Source organism: Mycteria americana, chromosome 5, assembly GCF_035582795.1.
Source record: "Mycteria americana isolate JAX WOST 10 ecotype Jacksonville Zoo and Gardens chromosome 5, USCA_MyAme_1.0, whole genome shotgun sequence".
In the NCBI taxonomy this organism is placed as follows: Eukaryota; Metazoa; Chordata; class Aves; order Ciconiiformes; family Ciconiidae; genus Mycteria; species Mycteria americana.
Genome location: NC_134369.1, coordinates 69,459,434 through 69,484,008, shown reverse-complemented (window position 1 = coordinate 69,484,008; position 24,575 = coordinate 69,459,434). Strand labels below are relative to the sequence as shown.

At 45.9% G+C, this 24,575-nt stretch overlaps 1 protein-coding gene across 3 annotated transcripts in view; it reads left to right on the top strand.

Annotated features, from left to right (window-relative positions):
• TMEM260 (transmembrane protein 260) overlaps nt 1-22,880 on the top strand; it is a 36,487-nt gene extending 13,607 nt beyond the window's left edge. The window contains exons 4-16 of one of the 3 annotated variants that reach the window (XR_012776029.1): nt 7,590-7,767; nt 10,139-10,252; nt 12,605-12,784; nt 15,211-15,251; nt 15,624-15,707; nt 16,078-16,195; nt 16,368-16,540; nt 17,693-17,864; nt 18,879-19,016; nt 19,932-20,085; nt 20,650-20,703; nt 21,210-21,300; nt 22,396-22,438. Coding sequence is in view for 2 of the 3 variants with exons in the window: in XM_075503864.1 (XP_075359979.1) it covers nt 7,590-7,767; nt 10,139-10,252; nt 12,605-12,784; nt 15,211-15,251; nt 15,624-15,707; nt 16,078-16,195; nt 16,368-16,540; nt 17,693-17,864; nt 18,879-19,027; nt 19,909-20,085; nt 20,650-20,703; nt 21,210-21,300; nt 22,396-22,668 (1,804 nt within the window). In the remaining variant the exon portion in view is untranslated. Of the gene's footprint in view, nt 1-7,589; nt 7,768-10,138; nt 10,253-12,604; nt 12,785-15,210; nt 15,252-15,623; nt 15,708-16,077; nt 16,196-16,367; nt 16,541-17,692; nt 17,865-18,878; nt 19,028-19,908; nt 20,086-20,649; nt 20,704-21,209; nt 21,301-22,395 lie in introns of all 3 variants that reach the window. The other 2 variants (XM_075503865.1, XM_075503864.1) reach the window with 2 other exon arrangements.
• The last annotated feature ends 1,695 nt before the right edge of the window (nt 22,881-24,575 follow it).

The window sequence follows — 24,575 nt, the reverse complement described above, 5'->3', positions numbered from 1 at the left end:
AGCTTGGTTGTTGAGTCTTCTAAGTCCCATTCTTTTTAGCCTAGATCAAAAAAATTTTTTTTTTTTTAATAAATCAGAAAAATGAAACCTCTTAAGTTAAATTCAAAATGTTAAATCTTTAATGCACTCGTCTGTTATACCATGAAATAAAAATACGTGGAAGGGATATATCTTTGCTACTGCAAAGCGAAGTCACAGCGTTGCAGAGGCAGAAGTTGCTGGGGATGTACCTGGAGCCTGTGCGGGTGTACAGGGAACCGCCGACATCAGGGTCATCGTCTGTGGGTGCAGGGAGAGGCTGAAATTAAAAAAAAAAAAAAAAAAATCCATTAATTAGTTTATTAGTGGAGATTTAAAAAGCAGGAGAGTTTTTTTTCTTATTCCACTGACTGAAAAAAAAAAGATGCGAGGCTGAGATCTGCTGCCTGTAAAGTTTTGGAGGGAACAGAAGGCAGAAATAATCAGCTTATTTCACTAGGTACAGATAGGTGTTTCCAGTGTTTAATACATCAGCTTCATATCTAAAACATTCTGATTATCTTACTTTTCTTCTTTATGAATCCAGGGCACTGAGGTTTGCATGTAACGAAAACATTTTAATTAAATTCCAATTCCCATCCATATATAGCTTTATACCAATCATTTAATAAGTTTGTGCAAATTACTAAATATAAAATGTCTGCCATTATTTTCTAAATAAAAAGTAAAAACGCTGATCGAGTTCTTTGTTAAATGCATATAGGTGTAACCTGTGCTCTTGGCTGACAAAAAGTTTTACCAAACTTAGAGGAGAGGCTAAATTTTAAATTGTAAACTGGCATGTTTTAGCAATTGCCAACAAATGAGAAGCTAAAAACTATAATTGCAAAAACAGATTAAAATACCTAATTTCAGTTTTCCCGATTGCTCCTGTAAACTCTTAATAAAAACTTGCAGCCAAAATATTCCTGATTAAAGCAAGTTCCTACTGCCTGCGTCCTTGGTGCTGAGGCCCAGCCCCACATTCTTTCACTTGGGTGCCTGAAAAGGAAAACAAAATAATAATATATTTTTTTCTCTTTTCCTTTTTGGGATGCCATGGGAAAATATTTCTCACAAAGGACTGTGTGACCTCTCCTTTGCCGACTGCTTCTGCCCCTTCTGAGTGCGTTTTCAGATGATGGGAATTTCTGCCCATGTTCAGAAGATTATAGTTGGTTGACTGATAGGAAGGGACCTTCTTCCCGCTTGTTTTGTTTTGATAAGGTGCTCCACATGCTTTGAGCAAGTCTTCCCCCAAATGACTTATTTTGCTAAATCAAAAATACAAGCTGTTCCCTTGGCTTTTCCTCTACGTAAGATAAACAAGCCTAGAAGGCAGCTTTTATTCAAGCTGGGTGCTTCAATCCTTCTCGAAGTGGGCCTGGCGGTGGTAGAGCTGTAGCACCCCTGGGAGAAGTTATGAAGACTTTCCCACTGTTGTGTTGGCTGCAAATCTTTTCGTCTTTCATGAGCTGATTTCTGTGTGCTGAGGCTGTTCCAATGGCGGGCTAGGACTACTCTGAGGGCTTTCTTCTAGGTGACCCATTCTTCTCCTCCAAGAGATAGTCCCTACCTAGCCCAAGCTCAGCATCTCCCCTCCACTGGACAGAGCCTTATAGCAGGGTTTTTGCCCACCTTTTGCTCTTTGTAAAGCCTCTCTTCTTGAGGGAGTTGCTGCAAGGTCACCGTCAACACTACATTGTGTTGACAGATGAACACGGGATGGTTATTACCATTGCCATGGCTTTGTTGTCGGCAACCCATTGATCCTCTTGTTCCAGTCATCTGTTCTTTCTCATACCAGTTCCAAAGACTGGGAGAAACATGCTGGTTTTGGGTGAGGAGGAAGCTACCTTCCCTGCTCCCCAGAAGCAATGGGATAAAGCTCTCCTAGATGTTGCTTTTACATGAGGCCAGTCGAGGATCCAGCTGTCGTGGGTCTTTGCCATGTTTTGTGTAGCACCTCAACTGTATTTGAAAAATGTTGTGTTTGAAGACAGAAGCATGAGTAGAAGTCAAGTGAGGATAAATCTCTGCTGCTCTCTGCTCTGGAGCCCTGATGGGCTGTCAAAAGGAGAGACAGTTTTAAGCAACTAAAAGGTGCTTTCAGAAAAAAACCCGACTGTGTGGGTTTGGGGGCCATCTTGGTGCTAAGGTAAGAGAGACACAGCACAGCGTCACTCCATGCTGGAGAAGTCCAAGAGGCTGCCAGATGGCAGAGTACAGTGGTGCATGGAGATCCTCATGTCGGTCAAAATGAGCAGTGTAACTGTGTTAGCCCAGCCGCAAGGCAGGGTTGATTTAATTTGGCCCCAGCATCATGCTGACATAGTTGCATGGGATTAATTTCTGCGTGTCCTGCTGGTGCTACTTTGCACCATGAACTGTTGTGTTGGGTAGACCTGCTGGGCTGTGTTGGGTTTTTTTTCCTACCAGGTGGTTGTCATCCTTATCTGGAGACACCTGCTCTGATTGCTTCCACTTCCAAGAGTGTTTCCTTCTAAATCACCAAACTCGTAAATCCATCATTTCCATTGCTCGTAACAGAATGTGCAAAAAACCTCTTGGTTTCCAGCTTGCGTTTCCCAAAACTACTGTCTTGATGTTCTTCAAGGATGCAACACATTTCCATTTGGTTTTTTTGGCATCTAGTATACTTGTAGGTGCTTAGTGCTCCGTGCATGCAACATGCTTGTACAAAGTAAGTTTAGCAGCCTGGCTTTCCCGCGAGTTTCACAGGAAACTAAAGCCAGCACCGGCTCTGCTGACAAACAGATCTGTGGACCATGCTCAGTGCTGGATCCTGACCCTGCACTGGACAGTGAGCAGAGGTGTCCCCTGCCCCACAGAGCTGGGATAAGTCTTTAAGCTTTGGGTTGAGTAGCTTTTGCTTAAGCCTTATTTTGTAAAACTTGAATCGCAGGTTTGAGACTTTTTATCAAGAGGATGGGATTTCTTTCGTCTCATTTGAACTCTAATGATACGCTCAAGTCTTTTCTGGGAAAGACAAGGAGAATTGGTAACTGATTGGGATGTTTGCCTAAAATGCTGCTTTTCATCCCAAGGTTTTTGGGAAGGTTGTTTTACCTTTTTTTACCTTATTTCCCTGCAAGAATTTCGAAGGGATTTACAACGTTGTTTCTTTATAACTAAAAGTTTGTGCTGTTTAAAGGGTTTAGTCAAAACTTAGGGACGTTGTGTAGTGGGGTTTGTGTATCGGGGGATCTCTCAGTTTTTAAATACACATGGCTCTGCTGCCCTTTGCTGGTATTTTTCTTTAGGAGCAGAAACCACTCCTGACTTGATTCCTGCAAACTCCATTGCATCTTTCCTTTTTCTATTTGGGTGCCACATCTTTCTAGTAGCAGGGAGGAGGAGAACACAACCAGAGCCCTTGAGGCTGAAAACTTTGCCAGACAGATCGTGTGTGTCCCACCTCTCCCTTGGAGGAGATGGACTCAGGGCTGCTGGGCTGGCTTGGTAGCAAAACCAATGGAGAAGTGTTCATGCCTGTGAACGCCCTTTCTATATGCAATTGTGTGATTTTGAATCATTATATTAATGCAGTGAGTGACAGGTCTTGCCTTGGAGAATTTCATGCCGAATACCCGGACCTGTGTTGAACCGCAGTGAAGTTCAGATGTTGGAAGAGTCCACCATGGTGGTGATGCATTTGGGAGCACGAGGGAGATGTGGGAGGCATGGGGTTCATCATTAGTCACTTTAATGACTATGAACAAGTCCTTAGGCTTCTTTTCCCATTATGATGGGGCAGACAGATACACTTGTGTGAACCAAATCACCAGGGCTGCATCGGAGTCACCCAGTGCCATCAGATACAGCCTCAAATCTGTCTTGATGCTACTGAAAACACAGCTGGTCTCCAGGGCCCTTTAGCATGGGTGAATTTGGTGAATGCTGATTCATGGGCTCCCTGCTTATTTTGTAGCCATGGTGGCTTGAGCAGGCTGGAGTGAGGGTGGGCAAAGGGGGTGAGATGTGGAAATCCATGTTGCAGTTCTTGCACCGATGACTTTGCAGGCTGGGAGCTTCACGTTTGAACGAGGCCTCGCTACCCTGTGGACTTAGATAAGGATGTAACAACGCATTTTATAGACATGTTGGTGTTCACCGTGTAAAAATAATCCTATGATACAATTATTTGTGTAGAAGGGCTGGATTGGAGCGACCTGTATGGCAGGGTCAGGGATGGGCAAGCCCAGCATGCCTGGGCTTTTCAGCTGGCAACAGTAGATACTTCAAAGTTTGCCTGACTTCCTACGGAAGAGGCCCCTTGTTCACCTTTCTTCTTATAGGGTACTTTGCAGGCACAGATTTGGTCTGAAACAGTCCCACCTGCTGTCAGCTGGGAATTTTCAATTTTTTCCCCTTCCATTGATTTTTCAAGACTCCTTCCTACAATCTTGATGCTGAAGCTCTGTGTCACCCTGAGCTTGTCTCGCTCTGGCCTCGGACACCTGAGAATCGGTTTCTTTTTTCCCCAGTGTTAACTGAAGTGCCTTGCTTCTCATCCTCCAGCTACCTCCTGCAGCTGCAGATCTGAAAATGCTTTACAAAGGAAATAAAAATCGTTAGTCCTATTTTGCAGATACCTGGGGCAACAGCAGCAGAGTGGCTTGTCCCAGACCACCCAGGATGTCCAATGTCGGTGGCGGGAGGAGGAATAGAGACCTGGTCTTTCCAAGCCCTCATCCTAGTCCTCTCTTCCCCATGAACCCTGCTTCCCATTTTTAATGGATTAAAAATTCCCGTTCTGACTGCACAAGTCCTTCTTTGACATCTACAGAAATAGGTTGGCTTTTCAGTGTGGTGAGGTCATTTCGGGAAGGTGGAAGGAAAGTGTAACCAAGGAGAGGAACCCTTGCTAGGGAGTGCTGTGCCAGCAGCTCCCTCATCTCTGTTCGTAGAGGCTGTAGGTTTTGTTTACTTGGTCTCCATTTATCTCAGAGTTATGTGAGGAACCCCATAAGCAAGTCCTACATGGATGTCCACTCTCCGATCCCTGATGGGCAGAACAAACCACCTGGGGACTTTGGCTGTGCTAGAGGATATGGCCAGTAGTTAGGAGCAAATTACACGGGTAGCTTGATGAAGAAGTTGGCTTTCTTAAAATAATTTTGCTTTAAACCTGTTGGAAACATTAGGACTAAATGGAATTGTGTGCATCTGGGGTGGGACTAGGAAAATACCCAGTCTGTGGTAGAGCCTGGCTTAGTCTCTGTTGCGTTAAGAGTTACTGTCGCATACAAATAGGAGCCTGAGGAGTGGCTGGGGGGGGAACCCTCCCGTTGAGTCACGAGGTTCAGACAGGACCCCCTTGCTTTCTAAACTCCTTCTCAGAGAGGAGTCTAGGTGCGGCTAAGTCCAGTCTTCGTCTCAGACTTCGTCAACGGTTTATTTTTAAGGACTGTATATGTAGCCACTCATCAGAGTCACGGTTTGCCTGTCAGAGCCCTCTCAGGGCTTTCACTGAAACAGCTTTGCAAAGTCGATTAAGGCGACAGCGTTAATTTGACAAGGTTGTAAGTCCGTTCGTGTTCAGCGTACTGAACTTCACGATTACGGATTCACAAATAACGCGCTGCACGCCCAGTCTAGTCGTGTTGCATGAACTATCACGGCCACACTTAAAGAGTCTGGTCGTGTTCAACGGGAACTACCACGGCTAGATTAATGAAGAGTGCAGTTTATTAGAGCAACAGACACACAGGTTCTTTGGATTACCGGTGATAAATTCACTGTCTGCAAAGCACGTGCAAATACCAAGAGTATGAGTAACACTGCCGGCTACAAACGCGTTAAAAGATAATAAAGCGTCCATATAGAGATTTCTAAGTTTCCCGGGGAGGCACTTGGTATAACCAAGTGTTCGACTCTTACCCAAAGGCGTCCCGATGCGGGGGAAGAGCGGCTCAGCCCGTCGACTGATCCCAGAGGTCAGAGTGGTACATGGTGGTGTCTTCCCTAACATTCTCTCTCTCAAGCTATTTTCTACTTTTTTTCACCTTTCAGGTGGAGCTTGAGTGACTCTAGTCATACATACCTTTGTTTAGGATTGGTGTAAAGTTTTCTCGCTTCGCTTTTAAAGGTATAAGCTAGGAAAATTCAGAGCGCAAGCTCAGTGAGGGGTGGTCGTGCCTTGGAGGCGGGTAGCTTTTGGGATGGAGGTGTGTTTTGGTATTATAATGATGTTATAATGAGCGAAGTTCACCAAAAGGACAGCATTTTGTCAAAAACGTGACAGGCTGTTGGCCCAGGGTAGCAAAATACGCAGCTTATCAATTCCATGATACCTTCAAGTTCCCATAGAATCGCAGAGCCTGGCCGCGGTATCTCCACACCGCTCCCCCCTCCGAGCAGCACCTCTTAGAGTCAGCACACCAAGTTCCCCTGGCGTTACCGACATCTAAGGTTGCAGGCCTAGGGAACTTCCATGGAATGGATTCCTTGCAGGTCAGCCGCATTCCACCTGGGAAGCTGCTTCAGTGCTGTGCCTTACCTAAAAGTGTGAATATAAGTTTAATTTCGAAGTCGCCTCAGCAATTATCCCACAGTCTCACAGCGGGATGGTGAATTTCTGGAGAGGAGCTTTGACCATAGCCGCAGCTATTTATGTCTTTGGATAAGGCGTAACTGAGCTGGTTGTGGTGCCCTACATGGCGTCTTTTCAGGGTGACTTCCCAAAGGGGAGACCTTCCAAACAGGCAGAGCCGGAGCTGCCCCCGATGTGACTGGGTGGGAAGGGCAGCTATGGCAGGACAGACGTAATAGGTTTCCTGGGCTAAATCCCACCTCATGGGCTCCCCGTGCCGGCTGCAGCATCCAGCCGAGTTGGGCAAGTGGCTCTGTGGGGAGCATGTGCCATAATCCCATCTGGGAGTCGCAGAGGTGCCCGGCTTTTGGGCTCGCAGCCATCCCAATGGCAGGTGCTTCACCCGCTTCCTCCGCTCGCTCCTGCTTGCTGGAGCTGACACCCATTTTCCCTGCTCCTGACCCCGGCGGGTACCTCTCCCTGCCGGGACTATGGGTGCCACAATCCTCACCCACCCCTGAGACACTAAACACCCCCCCAGGAAAGCTCTGCTAATGCTGTCCATCATGAATAGCTCTAATCCACTCTTTATTCAGCGCCTTGATGAATTTAAGGCTGCACCCTTGCTGGCGTCTCCTCCAGCAGAGAGTATCCCATTAGAGGCGTGACTCCCTGGCTCGGCATACCATGACCCGCTGGGCCATCGCTCATCGGGGTTTCTGAACCAAATTCAGTACTGGAAGTTTCATGGCGCTTGCGAGAAGAAGCCGACTCTTTGGTGTTGGGTGGCTTGCAAATAGACGGGCTGGCTAACGCCTGCTCTTCCTAATTGCAATTCAGTGCAAAGAAATTATTAGGAAGATATTAACCATATAATGTTTTGGCAGGGTGCTGGGTGGCAGTCATCATTTCTGCTGCTACAGTATGTTTAAAAAAAAAAAACATTAAAAAAAGAAGGACAATAAAGTAGGCTTTTTTGTTGGAAAAGAAGATTTCATGTTATCTGTGTTTGCAGGCTTTCTGGCTCATATGCTGGAGGAATCCTTGCTGCGGGGGTGTTTTCATTTTCTCGTCTAACATGGCAGTGGTCCATCGCGGCGGAGGTTTTTAGCTTAAACAATCTGTTTGTGGGGCTGCTGATGGCTCTCACCGCGCATTTTGAGGAGGCATCCACTGCAAAAGAGAGATCCAAGGTAAAACATCTCGAGCAAAGTGAATAGTTCTTTATTTTTTTTCAATTAGTTATCAAGCGTCTGTTTAATTTCCTATTCGTTTAGTGTTGATTTCGTTTTGTTTAAATAAAGAAGGCCAAATTTTGGGGCTGGATTCAGCACCTGTGCTGGGTGGTGTCGATCCCTGCCCTACCTGGATGTTCAAAAGTGCCAAACATTGAAAAACCTGTCTGCTTTGCTTAAGGGTTGAGTTGGGACCTGTTGGATGGGTTTGAAGTTGGTTTGTTTAATACATACAGGGTGGAAATGGGAAAAGCAAAATCATTTTCATCTAAATGTTTTAGTGCAAAGTTTGATTTCCTGCATCAAAGACTCAAAGTAGGCTGTGGGTGTTCAAGTTTTTGTTTTCAGAACTGGTATTTTTCCTTGGGGTAAATAGATATATTTTACAGAAAACTTCATCTAGTCAGAAACCCCAGTTTCCACTGAAAAACAGAAATAACCAAATTTTCAATCAGTTCTTCTTTTGAAATTAAACGTGCCCCTAAAATAATGGCATTGTTAAATACAGAGACTTTACATTTCATGCTATATTCTCTACTTTATAAACGGACTAGGCAGCCAAATGATATTTTTACTCAGCAGTCTTGTTCGTTCTACTTCTATTTGCCTGAACATCTGATCTCTTCTCCTCTCACAGACTTGCCTGCTGTGACTCCTGTGAATTGTGTGAATAAAAGGATTTTTGTCGGGCTAGGCTAGAATTTCAGGAGTCCGCAGTGGTAGTTTACTCAGCTTCACGAGTTCTCAAATAACGTGTTTTATCAGTGGTTATAGAGACCTTGTTTCACCACTGGATTTTTTTTTTTCTTTTCTGATGAGTACTGTCCCAAGATCCCTCCAACCTGAACTCCACGAAGATGGAGTTGGGCATTTTCCAACCTGCTTCCACGTTTCACATGCCCAATTTCCAATGGGATTTTCAGATGCAATTAAGGAGCTTGTTTCAATGTTTTTTGGGTGTCTGGCATCCCATGCCTTGAAGAAGCCAGGCTGCCAACAGCAAGCTCACAGCGCTTTTCATAAATCAGATGGTCGTGCAAACATCTTCAGGGGTGTGCTGGGTTCATCAATATACTTGAAAAATTACTGAGTTTGTTCTGAGTCCCGCAGGGCAGCTCTGAAGCCCACAAATGTTTTTCAGAAGTTATGCCAGGTGTTTCCATGGCAAGGCAGCGTTCAACGTTGAACGCTGGGCAGTCAATTAAAAATTACCAGGTGATCCCATCGCCATGCCAAGGCAAGTGTTTGCATCTCGCACGCCATCCTCACCGGTGACTGAAATAAGCAGGGGTGATGCTCCAATGATAGATGGAAGTGCTGCCCTCCTTGGGGATGGCTGGGGAGGTGAGGATGGGTTGTCAGCTCCTGTCCAACAACGTCTGTGGGACTCTGGTGGCTTTTTGCCCACTGAGGAGCTGCCCTGGGGCTTGGCTTCAGGTTGTAACATGGACCAAGTGGCCAGTGATGGTGGAGGAGGAGGCAAATTGAGAGGAGGAGCAGCGGCCAGTGGCGTACGTGGCACTGACCCAAGGTGTCTATATGGAGTTGCTCTTGTAGCCTCATCCTCCCCCACTGAATGAAGAGGACTCGGCACTGGTCTGATGGTGTTGGGACAGAGCAGAGCCTATGGCAGCATGGGGCAGAGAGGGGCTTTCCTTGGCATCAGCCAGGCATGGCCGTGGTACCAATAACGAACCTGTGACTAATCCTCAATGAACACCAGAAATACCCTGCACCGTGCTGCGTAGTCTGGATACCTTACCCGTTTTATCAGAAAACTCTTTCAAAGATGCTTGAAAATGAGCTTTTAGACTAATGAGGGATATCACATTTAATTCCCTTTGCTTAGGAAGTTTGTGTAGCCCTGACTTTAGCCCTCTGTGCCTGAAGAAGAGGAAAAAAAATCATTCCTGTTATATAAAATGAGGTCTCTGTACTAAATGGCATTATTTTAGGATATGGCTTCTGAAAACTTTGCATCATTCGGAGTTAACTGCTGGGCCGTCTCCCCCGTGCAGCAGGGGTTCAGGAATTGGACTCCATCACGTCATTACGACATGATGGTGCTACAGATGATCTCTATATACATGGAGACATAGCTGTTGCGCTGGACACTTCTTAAGTAACCTTTTCTGTTAAACAAATGAAATCTCCCTGTAAATAATCAAAAATAGCCTGTGTTATCTGTGTTACAATTGACCGGTGCTCACCAATGTATTTGCCTTTCTCCTGTAAACGTCCTATGGGCTGCACTCAAGCTCTTTTGGTCTCTGGATGTTTTTGCAAACTGTAAAGAGTAATTGTGAATGTGTTTTTTTTTCCCTTTCAGATCTCTAAACTTGGTGCCTTTTGCTGCGGGCTCAGTTTGTGCAATCAGCACACGATAGTGCTTTATATTGCTTGTATTGTGCCTTGGGTTCTCTCCCGGCTTTTCAGAAAGGCGGTACGTATTTTGCTGACCCATACCTCTCTTTTTGTAAGGCAGTGAGTAATTCTTGTTTCCAAGCACTTGTGCCACTTTTATGTTGATGTGCAAACCAGGACAGTGGGTGGTCTGTCTAAACTAGTCGGTCATAACCCGCTGAAGTTACAGTCCACCACTCTGACACCAGAGCTGCCCATCACGATTTAGGGGCTTTTCTCACACCAGCAATCTGCAACCTGCCCGTGCCTCCTGGCACAGGAGCGCTCTGCCCCAGCCGCTGGCAAGTAGCCTGTACGCAGCCACGAGACCGATACTTGGAGCTAAAAACGGCTCAGCACGTAGGAAAGAAGGGCATGTTCAATGACCTACCAAAGAGGAAAGCAGATAAACATCTGTTGGTGAGAAGTCACAGGCGCGTGCGGTCTGGGCACTGCTTCTTCTGGCTGATGACGCTAGCTTTCTCCTGCCATCAGCTCGTCTGGAGATGAGTTTCTTCCCTGGTGGTAACAAACAAAAGCCATGGCCACTTGTCGCAGAGCTTCTTGCGACTCCTGTTGATAATTGAAGGTGCAGCCGGAATAAGCAGGACAGCAAGAAGGGTGCAGAGGCTTGTCTCTAGGTGGAAGTCCTCTTCAGCATCGCCTTGGGATGTGCCAGGCTGAGTGGCCTCCAGCTCTGATGCAGCCAGGACTTGAGAGTCCTAGAAGAGATCAGCTCTCAGGTGAAGAGCGCCTGGCTCGTGCCAGCTGGAGAAGACTAAAGGAAGCCTGGCCTTCAGCGAAACAGCAAGCCTCTGATCCGCTCAAATATGTCCCTTTCACCTCCTACCAGAGATCCTGTTGTGAAGATGTCCCTCCTTTTACACCTCTTTATTAAACTTGCTCATTGTGTAAGAAGCTGAAAACACATTTTTGCATGCCTGGCTTATGAAGGTGATACGCATCTGCCTGGATGAGGCTCCCAGGTGACGTTCAGGGGCCCCCGCAATGCTCTTGTCTTCTGTAGGTGATCTTCTGTGAGTCAGTGCATCAGGCTGGATGCAGACGTGTTGTAGAAACTCTACTTTGCCCTGAAAACGGCTGCACGTCTCAACGACACAGATGTTCTGATCACTTTGCAAGTGGCCCTGAGAAGCCTCCACCTACTCTCCCCGCCTCTCTTTTTGCCCCTGTGAAGGTTTCTGCTGGGCCAGTCCTGCCTGTATTTTTCCACCCTCGACCTGATAAATCAGGTGTGGTTCTGAGTAATGGCGCAGGGTATAACTAAGCCTGGAGTGAAGCATGCGAGCTGCAAGAGATGAGATGCAACTCAGGCAAGCTTGACCCAAAATCTGTTCAGAGTCCCCAGCAAACCCCTTTCTGACTATGTATTTCCTTTAACACAACGAAGGCTCACTTCTGCAGTATATTTGTGTTCTTTAAACAGAGCTTTTTGTTTTTAACCAGGGAGGTCCAGTGAGACCTCTGTGATTTGCAGCAAGGACAATCCTGTGCCAATATAATATTCCTGGGAAATACTTTAGCCAGCCCAGTAGTGCCTGCTGCAGAAAACCACCTAGTAAGAAGGATAATTGATGGAAAACAGTGCCTTTTTAAGTAAAAAAGAGCCAGCTTTCTTCTGAAGGAACTCTGGCCACCGCCCTTATCAAGCTACGTTTTCTGCTCTGTAGATCATCACTCTGAATGGTGCCTCTTCCCCATAACCCCAACTGCTGAAGCAGCGCTTTGATTGACAGGGCAGTGGCTAACGATAAAGCAAGCGTGCAATATTCTAGGGTGGGATTTTCCAAAGCACTTAAAGGAGTTAGGCACAGAAGTCCCTTTGAAAGTCTTGTCTTCCTGACCCCTTAGGCAGTCTTGAAAATCCCACCCCAAAAGTTGGCCTGTCCAATTTAGCCAGTGTAATCACGATAAAGTAAATGGCAAAACTGACTCCTGATGATGGTGATGATGTGTGTAGTTGTACTAGAGCAGCTTTTTTTTTTTTTTTTTTGCCAGATGGAATACCAGCCAACTCTTAATCGCTGCAAAGTGGGTTATCTCAGCCTTGCAGTGCTTCAGCCATCTATGCATGTCATGCCATGATTTAAATGTGAAAGATGCAATGAGTATGATACTCATGAGTCCTAGCTAATATTATTTGCTTCACTTAAATTTCACCCTGCCATGCAAAGGAGATCAGTTTGATGCAGTTTCCTAGTAATCCACAAAATCGTAAGGTTTAACATAGCATTTTGTAGGGACTTACTATAAATTGAGAGATCAGCTCTGTGTAAATATATTTGATGTTTTTTCTTTATCTGTTCTTGAAGTTCCAGCGTGATTAAACTAAAATAAACATTGTTATGCAATATGACATATTTTGGTGCAGGAATTGTCCCTAGGCCATTTGCTGAAGTTGGGTTTATGCTTCTTGGCTGGTTTGCTGCCTTATCTCTATCTGCCGGCTTCGTCCTACCTCAATCGAGCCCGTTGGACATGGGGAGACCAGACGACTTTTCAAGGATTTTTGACCCACTTTCTCAGGGAAGAATATGGGACATTCAATCTGGTAAATAAGGGTCATTTTCTAAATGACTTTCTCTTACCGTATGCAATAGCAGAACCTTTCTATTTGTGATGATTAACGGCTTGCAGGGGAAGAAATTGAAAATGTTTTCTTTTTTAAAAATTCATTTCTGACTTTGACCTTCTGATCTGTCAGGTTTTCTGGGAATGGATCACATGGCTGGGAAAGCAGAGAAATAATTCTCTCTGCCTTTACAGGGTGAGCCGTATTATTTACTGGGAGCTGTACAGGTGTCTCGTATTTATAAATGCCCAAAGAGCAAGCTGTGCTAGAGGGAGATGGTGGCATCAATTTTGTGCTTTTCTTGTTTTAAGACAAATTATTATCTTTTTTTTTTATTATTTTAAATTCAGCTATTTAAAGAGGTCGCAAGCAGTTTTCATCGCTTTAGCTATAAAGGAGATTCCTCCAACTTACTTCTTACTAATATTGAATTGAAATGAATGGTAGGTTTGGGGAATCTCAGAATCCTCTGATCTGAGTTACTGGCTGGTCTGTGCTCTTGCCAAGGGAGGGAGGTACGGCGTAGGGTTTGCATCTGTCTCCTCCAGCCCTGACTTAGATGTTTGGCTCTGGCCACCCAAGGAAAGCAAGTGCCCGGCACCGCTTCTGCCCTTCCTGCTTCAGAGATGTCAGTGCAGAAGGATCGGAAATCGTACCACTGGGGTTGGGGAAGAAAAAGGGATGGTTTACATATTGTGTCGCTCCTTGGGGTCCTGAAGCCCCACGTCCTCAGAAATTAAGCCCCGTGCGTGCAGCGGCCGCATCCAGCTGGCATGACACAGCAGGTGTCTGTGAAGCACCATCGCCATTGCATTACAGCCTTCTTCTGTAGGATGTGAGGCAAAAGACTTGATAATTCCTGCCGCTGCCATTTGATCTTTCCAAAACTCCTACAGAGATAAGATCCACCCTCTGAAGGACTTCTGAGATTTCCCCTGTTGTCCTGTTCCCAGCCATCTCCTGAGAATGAGACTCCATTGGGCAGAGCAATACCAAAGCATGCAAATCCCTTAACTCCTTTCTCCATCAAATGTGATGAATTCAAGTTGATGTTCAGGAGGCTTAGCGATGGGCTGCGTGTAATCCTACAGCACAAATCACATTTACGATGAACTTGTCTGAAGCAGGAGCAATAAAAGCAGCAAAATCCAAGCGTTTGGTCCCGACGCCAGCTGGGCTAATGCCAGAGCCCTGCCTGGATGGACAGACAGCCCTTGCATCCCACAGCTCCATTTTAAGGGCAGGCAGGGTCAAAAAAAAAAAAAAACAGATAAAAGACTCAGGAGAGGGTTCCACCTATAAGCCAAGGATCAGAAATGTCATCTCCTGCGAGGGATGTGTCTGGGGCCAGAAGCTGTCAGCTGCCAGCAAGGTGGGGCTTTGCAAGAAACAGAGAGGTGCTTCAGGAGCTGTTGGCTGGCTCTCCATCCTCTAACACTATTATTTTTTAATGAAATCTTGAATGCAATTAACTATTCAATTTTTATTGAGATTAAATATTCCTTCCAGACCTCCTGGATCCGTTTACCTTATCTTTTATCTGGTAGCCACCACTTTTCCAACAAGCACCCATGAAGGTAATTCCTCACCTCCACCGAGCATGTCTTCTTTCCCAGACTTGCGCCATGGATTGCAAGTCTCTGCAATAAAATTTCTCATATATTTCATATAAATCTCATACAGCTCTGCCTCCGTCAGGGCAGAGGGGACAGGACAAGTCTGGTAAGCAAGCAGGAATTGAGGCCCACGTGCTTGTCTCAGGCTGTGGGGAGATGTCCCAGAAAATAATTGCACTGTGCAGATATAAGATGAGAGGAAGCGGCCTCAAGTTGTGCCAGGAAACTGGTGCAGGAAAAATTTCTTCACTGAAAGGGTTATCAAGCATTGGAACAGGCTGCCCAGGGAAACGGTTGAGTCACCGTCCCTGGAGGTATTTAAAAGTTGTGTAGATGTGGCGCTTAGAGACACGGTTTAGTGGTGGACTTAGCAGCGTTAGGTTTGCGGTTGGACTCGATGATCTTAAAGGTCTTTTCCAACCTAAATGATTCTGTGACATAGTGGAGATCACAGCTAAACCATACGATGTGCTCGAGTCACAGGGCAATGGGTTGGTAGCACCTTGAAACAATGCTTATCCAGGTGGTAAACCCTGCACAGAGGCATAATGTAAAACAAGAACGTGGGAGAAAATCCTGCAATGAAGGTTTGAGTAAAGTTTACTGTCTCTTTGTTGTTTAAGCAATTCCTGTTCCCTGTGACCACCTTAGGGTACGACCTGAAGGGGTTTTGAGGAGCCCTGTGTGCTCAGGGCTCTGCAAACAGAAAACAAAAAGACTTTTCCTTGCCCCAGTGATATGGCAATCAGCGTGTGGGTTTCTCATGGGTTTTCTTTCTTTTTTATCTAGGCCAAGTCTGAGACAGGATCCGGTATGAGAGAGATGCTGGTGTGAGTAAAATCTTGACTGTGCCATTTAGTGGAGAGAAACCTGTTGTTGCTGCTGTCATTTTGGCCAAAGTGGCTCCTGTCCTGCCTTTCCTCAGCTTGGTCCAAAGCTGGGGCCGTGTGTGTCCGGTGCAGGGACAGCATGCGTGTCCGTCTGTCTTCCCCATTGAAGGAAAAATGCTGGATCCCCCTCCCCGGTGATTTTTCATTCAAAATCCTGACATGTAAACCAAGCTTGTTCCCATTTCTGGTAAACTTAATGACAGCAGAATGGGAATATGTTATGTTGTGCTTATTCCCTGCTTCTCTTGACACTTTAATCGAGTGCAAGGGGTGATTTGGGGAGGACGTATCCATGCACTAATTTCTCCGCAGTTTTCAGCTGGCGCAGATGAAGTCGGAGCTCTCCCTTCCCGTCCTTGCCCTGGCACTCGTGGCCTGTGTGAGCACAGCACTGCCGTAAGTTGGAGGAGAATATTTGCTCCGACATGCACTTTCTTACTGGCTGCATGGGCAGCTTTCTTTGCCTTCTGCTTGCTGGTGCCAAAATTTCAGCAATTGGCTGTGGTCATCTACTAACTAAGAGCAAAATATCCCTGCCCCTGGTAACTCTGTGGTTTTGTAGATGGCAAGTTTAAAAATCTTGAAATCCTGATGGTTTTGTGCTTTGAAAACAGAAATTTCATAAATGGCAAAGGTAAAGAAAGGCTCATCAGCTCCTTGTATTAAATGCGTTCAGGTATGCAGAGAGATAGTGGTTTTCAAGCACATGTAGCTTTTGTCTCCTTTTTCATCATGCCACTAGAGTGCTACGTTATTTATTTTATAGGACAAAGCAGCAGAAATCACCCGTGATCTGGCTCTTCGCTGGAATGCTCTGTCTTTATTCCCTTTTCTTCGCTTGGAGAGCAAATTTGGATATTACAAAGCCTCTGTTTCTGGGCGTGGTAAGTTGCACTCCAAAAATTGCTCTGGGGTGTTAACTTTTGGAAGAAGCCTTAAAACCACCTGATCAGGAGCAGGTCTTGGAGCTGTGTAAGGTGCAAAAATACAGCTGCATATTCTGTTTCCTTATAGCTGGGGAAACAGAAGTAGGGTCTCTGGGATTTTCTTTCCTAGGTGGAGCGATTCTGGCTGCAGAGCAACGCGGCGGTGGCTGTGCTGGCGGGGCTGGGGCTGGCCGCGCTCGCCTCGGTCGGAAGCGCTGTGCTGGAGGGCAGCCGGGCGCTGCCGTGGCTGGAGTGGCTTTCCGCTCTCGCTCTCGTCGCTTCTCAAGTTTGGGCAAATTACAGGTAACAAATTCCCCAGGCGCGCGTCTTGCTGCAACCTGCGAGGTGCCGTGTGGTTGGGGTGCTGCTGTAAACCCCTCACCCCTGCTCCTGGGGTTTCTGCCCTTGTCTTGAAGTGGGAAAGGCACTTTTCACATCCCACCTAAACTTGCGTGGCTGCGGCCTGTGGGACTCCCTTAGGTCATCTCCCTAAAAATCACAAAGCACCAACTCCAGGCTGTAAATGGGGCTGTCGTGTAGGCTGAAGGAAGAAAACTGTGTAGATATGTAAACTTCTAATGAAAGAAACTCGTAAATCTGTGCCTTATTTCCTAAGAAGGTTTGCAGAATTCATTTGACCTGAACAGTTACCTCCTTCCCTTGCTTTGCTTCAGGAAACCTTGTGCCTTAGAGGTTTTTCTTATTTTTTTTGTCCTTTTCGAAGAGTTACATCTGTAGTGTAGGGCTTCCTTATCCCACAACCACGTCACAGTGGCTTGGGTAGGAATCAGTGTAGTAGTAGGGATGCTCAGGTAGAGGTTGGCCAACCGGTGAAGTGTAGAGCACGCAGAACTTCATACGCAGGACTCCTTCCTCTGCCCACATCTTTTCCCAAAGGCTGGTCTGTAGTGACCCAGTCATCGCTCATGTCCTGAGCCACGTCATGGAGTGTCCTTTCTTGAGTCCATACCTGGAGTGTGTGCAACAGGTTGTGTAACAAAAAGGATCCAATCTCAGGTAATGTAAATCTGCCTCTGCCTGATGCTACAAAAACTTGGCTTTTTAGTGCTTAATTAAAAGGATGGGGAGGATTTCAAATGCTTTACAGAACCATCGCTGTACTGGCACTTCCAGCTCCGACTAGTCAGTCTAAGGGCTTACTAAGGTTTAGCCCAAGAAAAGAGCAGAATTAAGGTGAAGGCATGCAATAAGTGTGTATTTTGACAAAACCGTAGTGGCTTATGTCTCTGGTGCTGGTTTCTGGGGGACTGTAGTCTAAATGCGTCATTTCTGTATCTCGATTTCTCTGTAAATGGAGATGATGCTTTTCAGCAAGATCTGACCAGGGCAAAGAACTTCATCTCTCGACACCTATTGCATAAAATTGTTCTGAAGATATGCAAAGCCATGCAAATACCTGTTTTTAAGATACTGTTTTTTATCTGTTCTCTTAAGCGCTTGTGATCAGAGCAACAACTATGTTGTTGATAAGTTTGCAAGGAATCTGCTGTCCTCTATGCCGACGGGTGCAGTGATCTTGCTAAGAGGAGATTTACCTGGCAACGCTCTTCGTTATGTTCATTATTGCGAAGGGATGAGGCCAGATATCACCTTAGTGGACCAGGAGGTAGGTTGAGAAAGTAATATTAAAAGAGGCAACAGGCAGATTTAAAAACAGGAAGCGAAAGTTCAGTTGTTCCTTTCTCTTCTCGAGGGGGTCTCTTTGTTCAAATAAAACTCATGATGCAGAAATAATTTTTTTTTTTTTAAAGGGTTGTGGGTAGCTCTGGGATGGAGCATGGTGTGCAAGCCCCATTCAAGCCCAAAAAGCCAACGGGGAGGCAATAGCTGGTAGAGAGAAGGGGAAGCCCGCATTCTTCATCGTGGCAGATATCCAGATGTGGCCCAGGGCTGATGTTTGCCTTGCTGAGGAAGCTTTGTCCCTGCTGTTTTCTGCGGTTGCCCCGAAATACAGACATTGGGGCAGCAGAAGGCTTCTGGGAGCAGCCTGGAGGGCAGCAGGTCAGCAGCTGCCCCATGGGCAATGCAGCTTTGGGGTTTCTCCCAAGGGCTTTACCATGCTGAGGCTCCTTCCCTGCATCCCCTGTGTTATCTTTGTCCCCCAAAGGTGGTTTTGCAGACTTGTGCCTCTAGTTTTTTTACATAAAAACGGAGGTGCTCTGCATCCCTGGGTGATGGTTACACTCTTCCTTTTTTCCCACGAAATGGGAGAAGAAAAAACCCCTTATAGAAGAGGACACCACCACTTCCACCGCCATGTCCACCGCCACGTCAGTCCTTGCACTTGGCTTTGCAGCAAGGGTTTATGACTTGTTGAGAAACCCCAAACCCAATGCCTCATATTTAGCCAAACCAAAGCCCTGTTGGGGCTCTTACCAGCAGCAGCTGTTACGTGTTCCTTAGAGTTTTGCCCCCTCAATGGGAAAGACCGCGTGCCTCTGATCAGAAACCACTGGTGACCTGGTCTGGAGGTGTGGTTCAGGGCCATTGCTGAAATGGGAGGTGACTTTACTGAGGAAATAGTCATTATCATTACTCCTGCAGAAACCATTTCTTCTAGATGTAAAATGGATGAAAACTCTGTTTCTTCTTTTAATTATGCTAATATTTTTGGTGATAGATGATGACTTATGAATGGTATTTGTCCAAGCTGGCAAAGCATTTACCTGGCGTTTATTTTCCTGGGAACCGGTGGAATCCTGTGGAAGGAGTATTACCCGATGGGACACTTGCTTTTAATCTCCATCGTTTCCTCAAAGTAAATAAACAGTAAGCATTTCTTTCATATATAACAGCTTTCCTAAAATATTCAACCTTTTTTTCTTGAAATTGTTTATGGAACAGCTTGGTACTGCATCCAAAAGACCAATTTTCTCCACTGACTTCCTCCCTGGTGGTGAGATTATTTTTGCAATTAAAGCAAATATCTGTGCAGAAGTAACTCCATCCAGATATAATGTTTCTTGTTGTTTTGAGGTTGGTTTGGTTTTTAGGAAGGAAAAATAAGAAAGTGATCGGCAGAGAGTATTTACTGATTGTTTTTGTTGTTGATACAATTCATCACAAAAAAAGGAACATTCCGGTGTACTCAAAATGACGATGGTTGGAGAGCAAATTGCTGCTGCTTCTCCTTTGTGAACGTTGTGGCCAAGTGATTAGCATAGAATGAATGTATTCCAGGAATAATCATCATATAAAAATAGCTTAGTAAGAGTGGAGAAAGGATTAGATACTCACATGAATAAGAATAGCATCTGCATTTAGACCAGCCAGGGTGAGCCTTGCGAGTGTGGGTAGGCAGAAGAGCATTGCCAGGTGCCGTCGGGAAGAAACGGGCTTCTCCTACGGCTTCTGGCACGTTTGTGAAGCCCAACATAGGGGAGAGGATGGGTCTCCTGTGCTGGCTGCCCAAGATGTGCAAAGCCAGATGGGGTATTTACTTGCAGTGGGAGAGCTGTTCTGCAGACACTGACCCAGAGACGTGCCCTTTCCGACGTGAAATGGTCTGGACAGGTATCCGTGCCGCAGAAAATGTTGTGCTGCTTAAGACCTGTCCCCTGGCGTGGGGTGCGTGGTTTGCTGAAGCGCGTGGGGTGGCCCGCGGTCTCTGACATGACTTCACGATTGCTCTCTCTGGGTTTTTTTGGCAGTAAGGAAGTGTTTGTCTGCATAGGTCTTCATGAAGGGGACTCAACCTGGAGAAGGAGCTATTCGCTCTGGCCGTGGGGTACGTGCGAAAAGTTGGTTCCTTCCGATGTTGCCTTTGACCCAGGAGAGTGGATTCATCTCACAAGAAACCTCTATAACTGGACTGAAGACTACGGCAGGTACGAGGCAGAGGCGCGACTGCTCCTTCCTGCTCATCATTCTTCTGCCAGCAGCATAACCACATCCATTGCAGTTTTGGAGAAATTAAACATGAGCCGTAATCATAATGCTTTGTGTTCTGGATCATACAATAAATCCGCAAGTGGTATTTTTATTAGTGTTAAAAATAGAGAGGATGTTTCTAGTCACATATCAGGTCCAGTTCTGATCTTAAAACTTGATCAGGAGCCAAAAAACATTGAGGACTTGGGACATTGAAAGCTTTACATGTCATAGACTGAACTGTGATGGACGGTAAAAAGCATCTCTCACTTTGAGGATAGCTAGGGTGCTGTGAAAGACCTGATATACCAGAGGCTCCTTCTATGGAGAGAGAGGAATAAAGTTTTATGAATGACTTGAGGATCAGCTGAATTCCCTGCTGTCAGAGCCGTAGGCTTCATGATGGGTTTTCTTCTGCCTGGGAGGTCTGTAGCTGCCTGGGTTAGAAGGGTTGATTGCGCAGTGGGTGAAACACAGTGACGTGGATCTGCTGGCTGAATTTTATTCTCATTCCCATTTAGTTTCAAGCCCTCTTCCTGGGAAGCTGTCGCCAACGAGGAGATGTGGCAAGCCAGGTGATGCTCCTTTGCTCCCTTCCAAGAGCCGGTGGGCAGTGCCAACTCACTGGTGTGGAAATACGCACCAAAGCGGGCAGCTTGACGGTGCACGGCCTTATTGGATCTAAATGTGCCAAGCTTTAGAAGGAAAAGGTTGGCAGAATGAGATGAAGCGTGCGTGGCCTCTGGCAAATCCTTCAGGAAAGTTGTTGTTTTGTTCACCAAAAGGTTCTGCTCAAAGTATCTCGAATGAGCAGAGGGTAGTTGGGACATAGGGTGAGAAAATACCTCATGGAGAGAAATTTGTAGTTGTAATGTAATGTAACTTGGCAGTGTCAGGTTTACGGTTGGACTCGATGATCTTAAAGGTCTTTTCCAACCTATACGATTCTGTGATTCTGTAATTAAATGGAGATGCTGGTGTACCGTCCCATACACGGACATGTTGAAGATATGTATAACCATGTGATGTGAGCTGGTTATGTTAAGTAGTTATTATATGGAAGTTTTTCTTGTTTTCCTAGGATGAAAACAGCTTTCTTTATATTTGACCTTGCAGAAACTGCCAGTGTGACTGCAGAAATGAAATCACAACTTTACACATTTGCGTACACCGTAAGTCTCATATTTTGGTTATGAATTCTCCCTGCAGTCTCCATCCCTTTTTTTTTTTCGTTTTTTTTTTTTCCTTTTTTTTTTTTTTTAAATTTCTGGACTCCGTAGAAATACGGTGTTTCCATATAGGTCCTGTAATCTGCATTCTCCCTTTTTCATCCAAACCGGGAGCATAGCAGATTCAAAGAGATTTGTTCAGGGATTTTATCCATTCCTACTTGCCCCCTCGGTCATGGAGGATGCCAAAAGCTAACCAGTCGACACCCTGCTTTTGCTATAATTATGTTGTCTGTGCTGGGCTCCAAACCCATGCCAAGAGATTGCTTGTCCTGAAGTCCCCTCTATGCACTTGTCCCCTCTGTCATTGCACAGTCATGCATCTGAGCCAGCAAGTGTAAAATCCGACAGTCTTCTCGCTGCAAATTAATTCTGCTGCATTTCACACCAAAGAATAACACCCATAAGCTGGTGTAGGTATCTCTGGAAATACTGCGACTGCCTGAGCTGCCAGCAGATGCGCAAAATGATCCGTGTGTGTCAGCAGAGAGGAGGAATGTTTCATGCAAAAAGTCAACAAATAATTTCCTTTCAACTCTTGCCCGTTTTGCTGTGATTTTTGCTGTTCTGCAAAGTTCTCGGGTGCGTGCCTGCTGTTGAGCTTATGAATATTCCCACTCAAGTCAACAGACTGCTTAAGTCCTGTGGAAGACGTCCTGATCTCCTGAAATACTGAGTAAATGTCTTCCCAGGCGCAGCAGTTAAATCTCTTTTTTTTCCCCAGCCTGGTGTAACACCTCTCTTGGGGAAGCGCATAATGTGCGGTGGGGTTATCACGATCATCTGCAACGTTTCTAAACAAACAGCTGCTCTAGGAAGGGAAACATTTCAGCCCCCTTTGGATTTCTGATTCACGCTATTGCACATCTCATGGCAAACTCGGAGTGAGTTACAGAAATGCTCCGACTCTGGACTTGGACATCTAAATAGCATCTGTTCCTTTACAGGCAGTTTTGAAGCACTGTTAAGAGCTGTTGGTCCTCTTCGTTCAATTAATTTGTTCCCCCCACCCCCCTTTTTTTTTTTCCTCTGTAACAGTCGTACAAAGAAATTGTCAACTCTCATCCAAATCACCCGGTGAACTGGCACAAAAACTATGCCATCGCCTGCGAGAGGATGTTGCGTCTCCATCGGGTGGATGTGGATCCCGAAGTGTTGCTCTCCGAAACTGTGAAACATTTCCTTCTGTACGCTGAGAAAGCAGAGGACGATCCCCAGCGGCAGGATATTCTGCAGGCTGTGCAGCACCTGAAGAAAGAGCTACAGGGGCTGAAGAAAATGAAAGAAGATCTGAGGCGGGGAGCTGGGTAGCGCCCGGTCCTCCACCCGCCTGCTGAAGTGCTGAAGTTATGAAGTCAGGACTTAAAATCTGAATTAGTCCTTGACAATATGAGAATGGTTTTAAAAGACAACAGAAATAGCAGCAGAGAAGAAATCAAGCATGATTGCCTCCGCAGGAACGTATTGTTGTTTGGTCTTTGATTGCTGTTGCCAAATGAACTGTTTGTATTGTTTTGGGCGGGGGGGGGGGGGGGGGGGGGGGGGGGGGGGGGGGGGGGGGGGGAGAAAGCTCATCCCTAAATAAAATGCTGGGTTTCAAAAAGGAGGATTTTCTTTTAAAGGAAACCTGTGAATCTGTAGTACTGTGAAGATCTTTTAATTTTGTTTATGAATGCAGCATCCTTTATAGATGCAAAAAATGTATTTAGCCTTTAAATGTTTCTTCTGTTACTGAGCCAGGAGGTTTCCTACAGACGTTTTTCTTTAGCTGTGCTGTGTCTCTGTGTTTTTATGGTCACAGGACAGCACGGTTAGGTAGGTTTCCATCAGGACAAGCATGTGGGATGGTGCCCTTCGCGGGAGCGTGACCGTTCGCTGTTTCGGATGTGCTCTGTCCCCTGGCTGTGCCTGTGCCCAGGGGTGCTGCAGATACAATGTTCTCCTGGCACGGGATGATGGCAGAGACCAGCCCAGCTCTTTCTGCCTCCCTTGCTTTGCAGGGATGGTTCTTTTCATTACACTGGGATTTTATGTTGGGATAGACTATTGCTCTAGTTTTCCAGTAGCGAGCAAGCAACTTGTGTATTTTCCCTTGCAGAGCTGTAGGCAGCAGCGTGGCATCTCCTGCGCTGCCTCCACCTGGGTACCGGGACCGCGGTGCTGAGATCCTGCCCCGGGGACACGAGAGCAGCCTCCCTGGGACTCTGCTCTCCCCGTGGCTCATGACATCTGTGCTGTGGCCTCTTTCTGTGTGAGCCCGTAACGCTCGTCTCCTCTGCCACGTCCTCGCAGGTACTGAGGATGCCAGAACTGCAATTTTAGAGATGTCAGGAGCTTTAACCAAAAGAACAGAGTGTGAATCCATCCTGCTTTTCAGTCTACCCCAAAAGTCAAGCAACTTGATTAACAAGAAGTCAGCTACTTGTTTTTAAAAAAAAAGACATAAAATGCCGTGTTTTGCAAAATGTTGTCAATTAACGTATACTTCAAATGCTTAAAACAGACCCAAACCTCTGGTATTATTACTGGAAAATTGTGTTCGTCTAAATTTGCATACTTTGTTTTGTGGTTCTGTGAGATCTCAGCCCAGTGTTTTAGAGGAGACAAATTGCTGCCAGGCCAGGATTTCATTTGGACTAGTAAGATTTTCAGAGAAGAAAGAAGTACTTCTGTAAAGATCATGTTATCAAGTGGCACCTCTGGAAGCTTCCCAGAGGCTTGGAGGAGCAGATGAGGATGTGTGCAGGAGCGAGGGGTGTTGCACGTGGATGCTCTGTTGGTCGGTAGGTTTTGGTGCATGTAGGTGCAGATTCAGGCTCGTGTGGCTACTAATCCTAATAGATCCTTTTAAAAGTAGGCTACTTGTGTTGTTTCCTCCAAGTGCTGATTTTCCCAGATTGACTTGCGTTGAATGCTGCCTGTATAAAAATCAAGCTGCCGTCTAGGAATCTCTAACTCCGGTTGCAAAATAACATCCTTTATTTTTCTCCCTCTCATTCTGACTTCTTTTCATAGTATGATTTCCATCGCAATTCCCCCTGTTACTTCTATAAATGATTCCTGTACAAGCAGCAGATGAGAAATGAGCAATAAAAAGAAAGAAAACGACGGCTTCTGGGTTGCAGAGCCACAAAGCAGAGGGGAGAGAAAGAAGAGGAGCGGTTCAGGGGTGTCATTTTAACTCTTTGTGTTGTAATTGACTACATTTCAGGTCGACC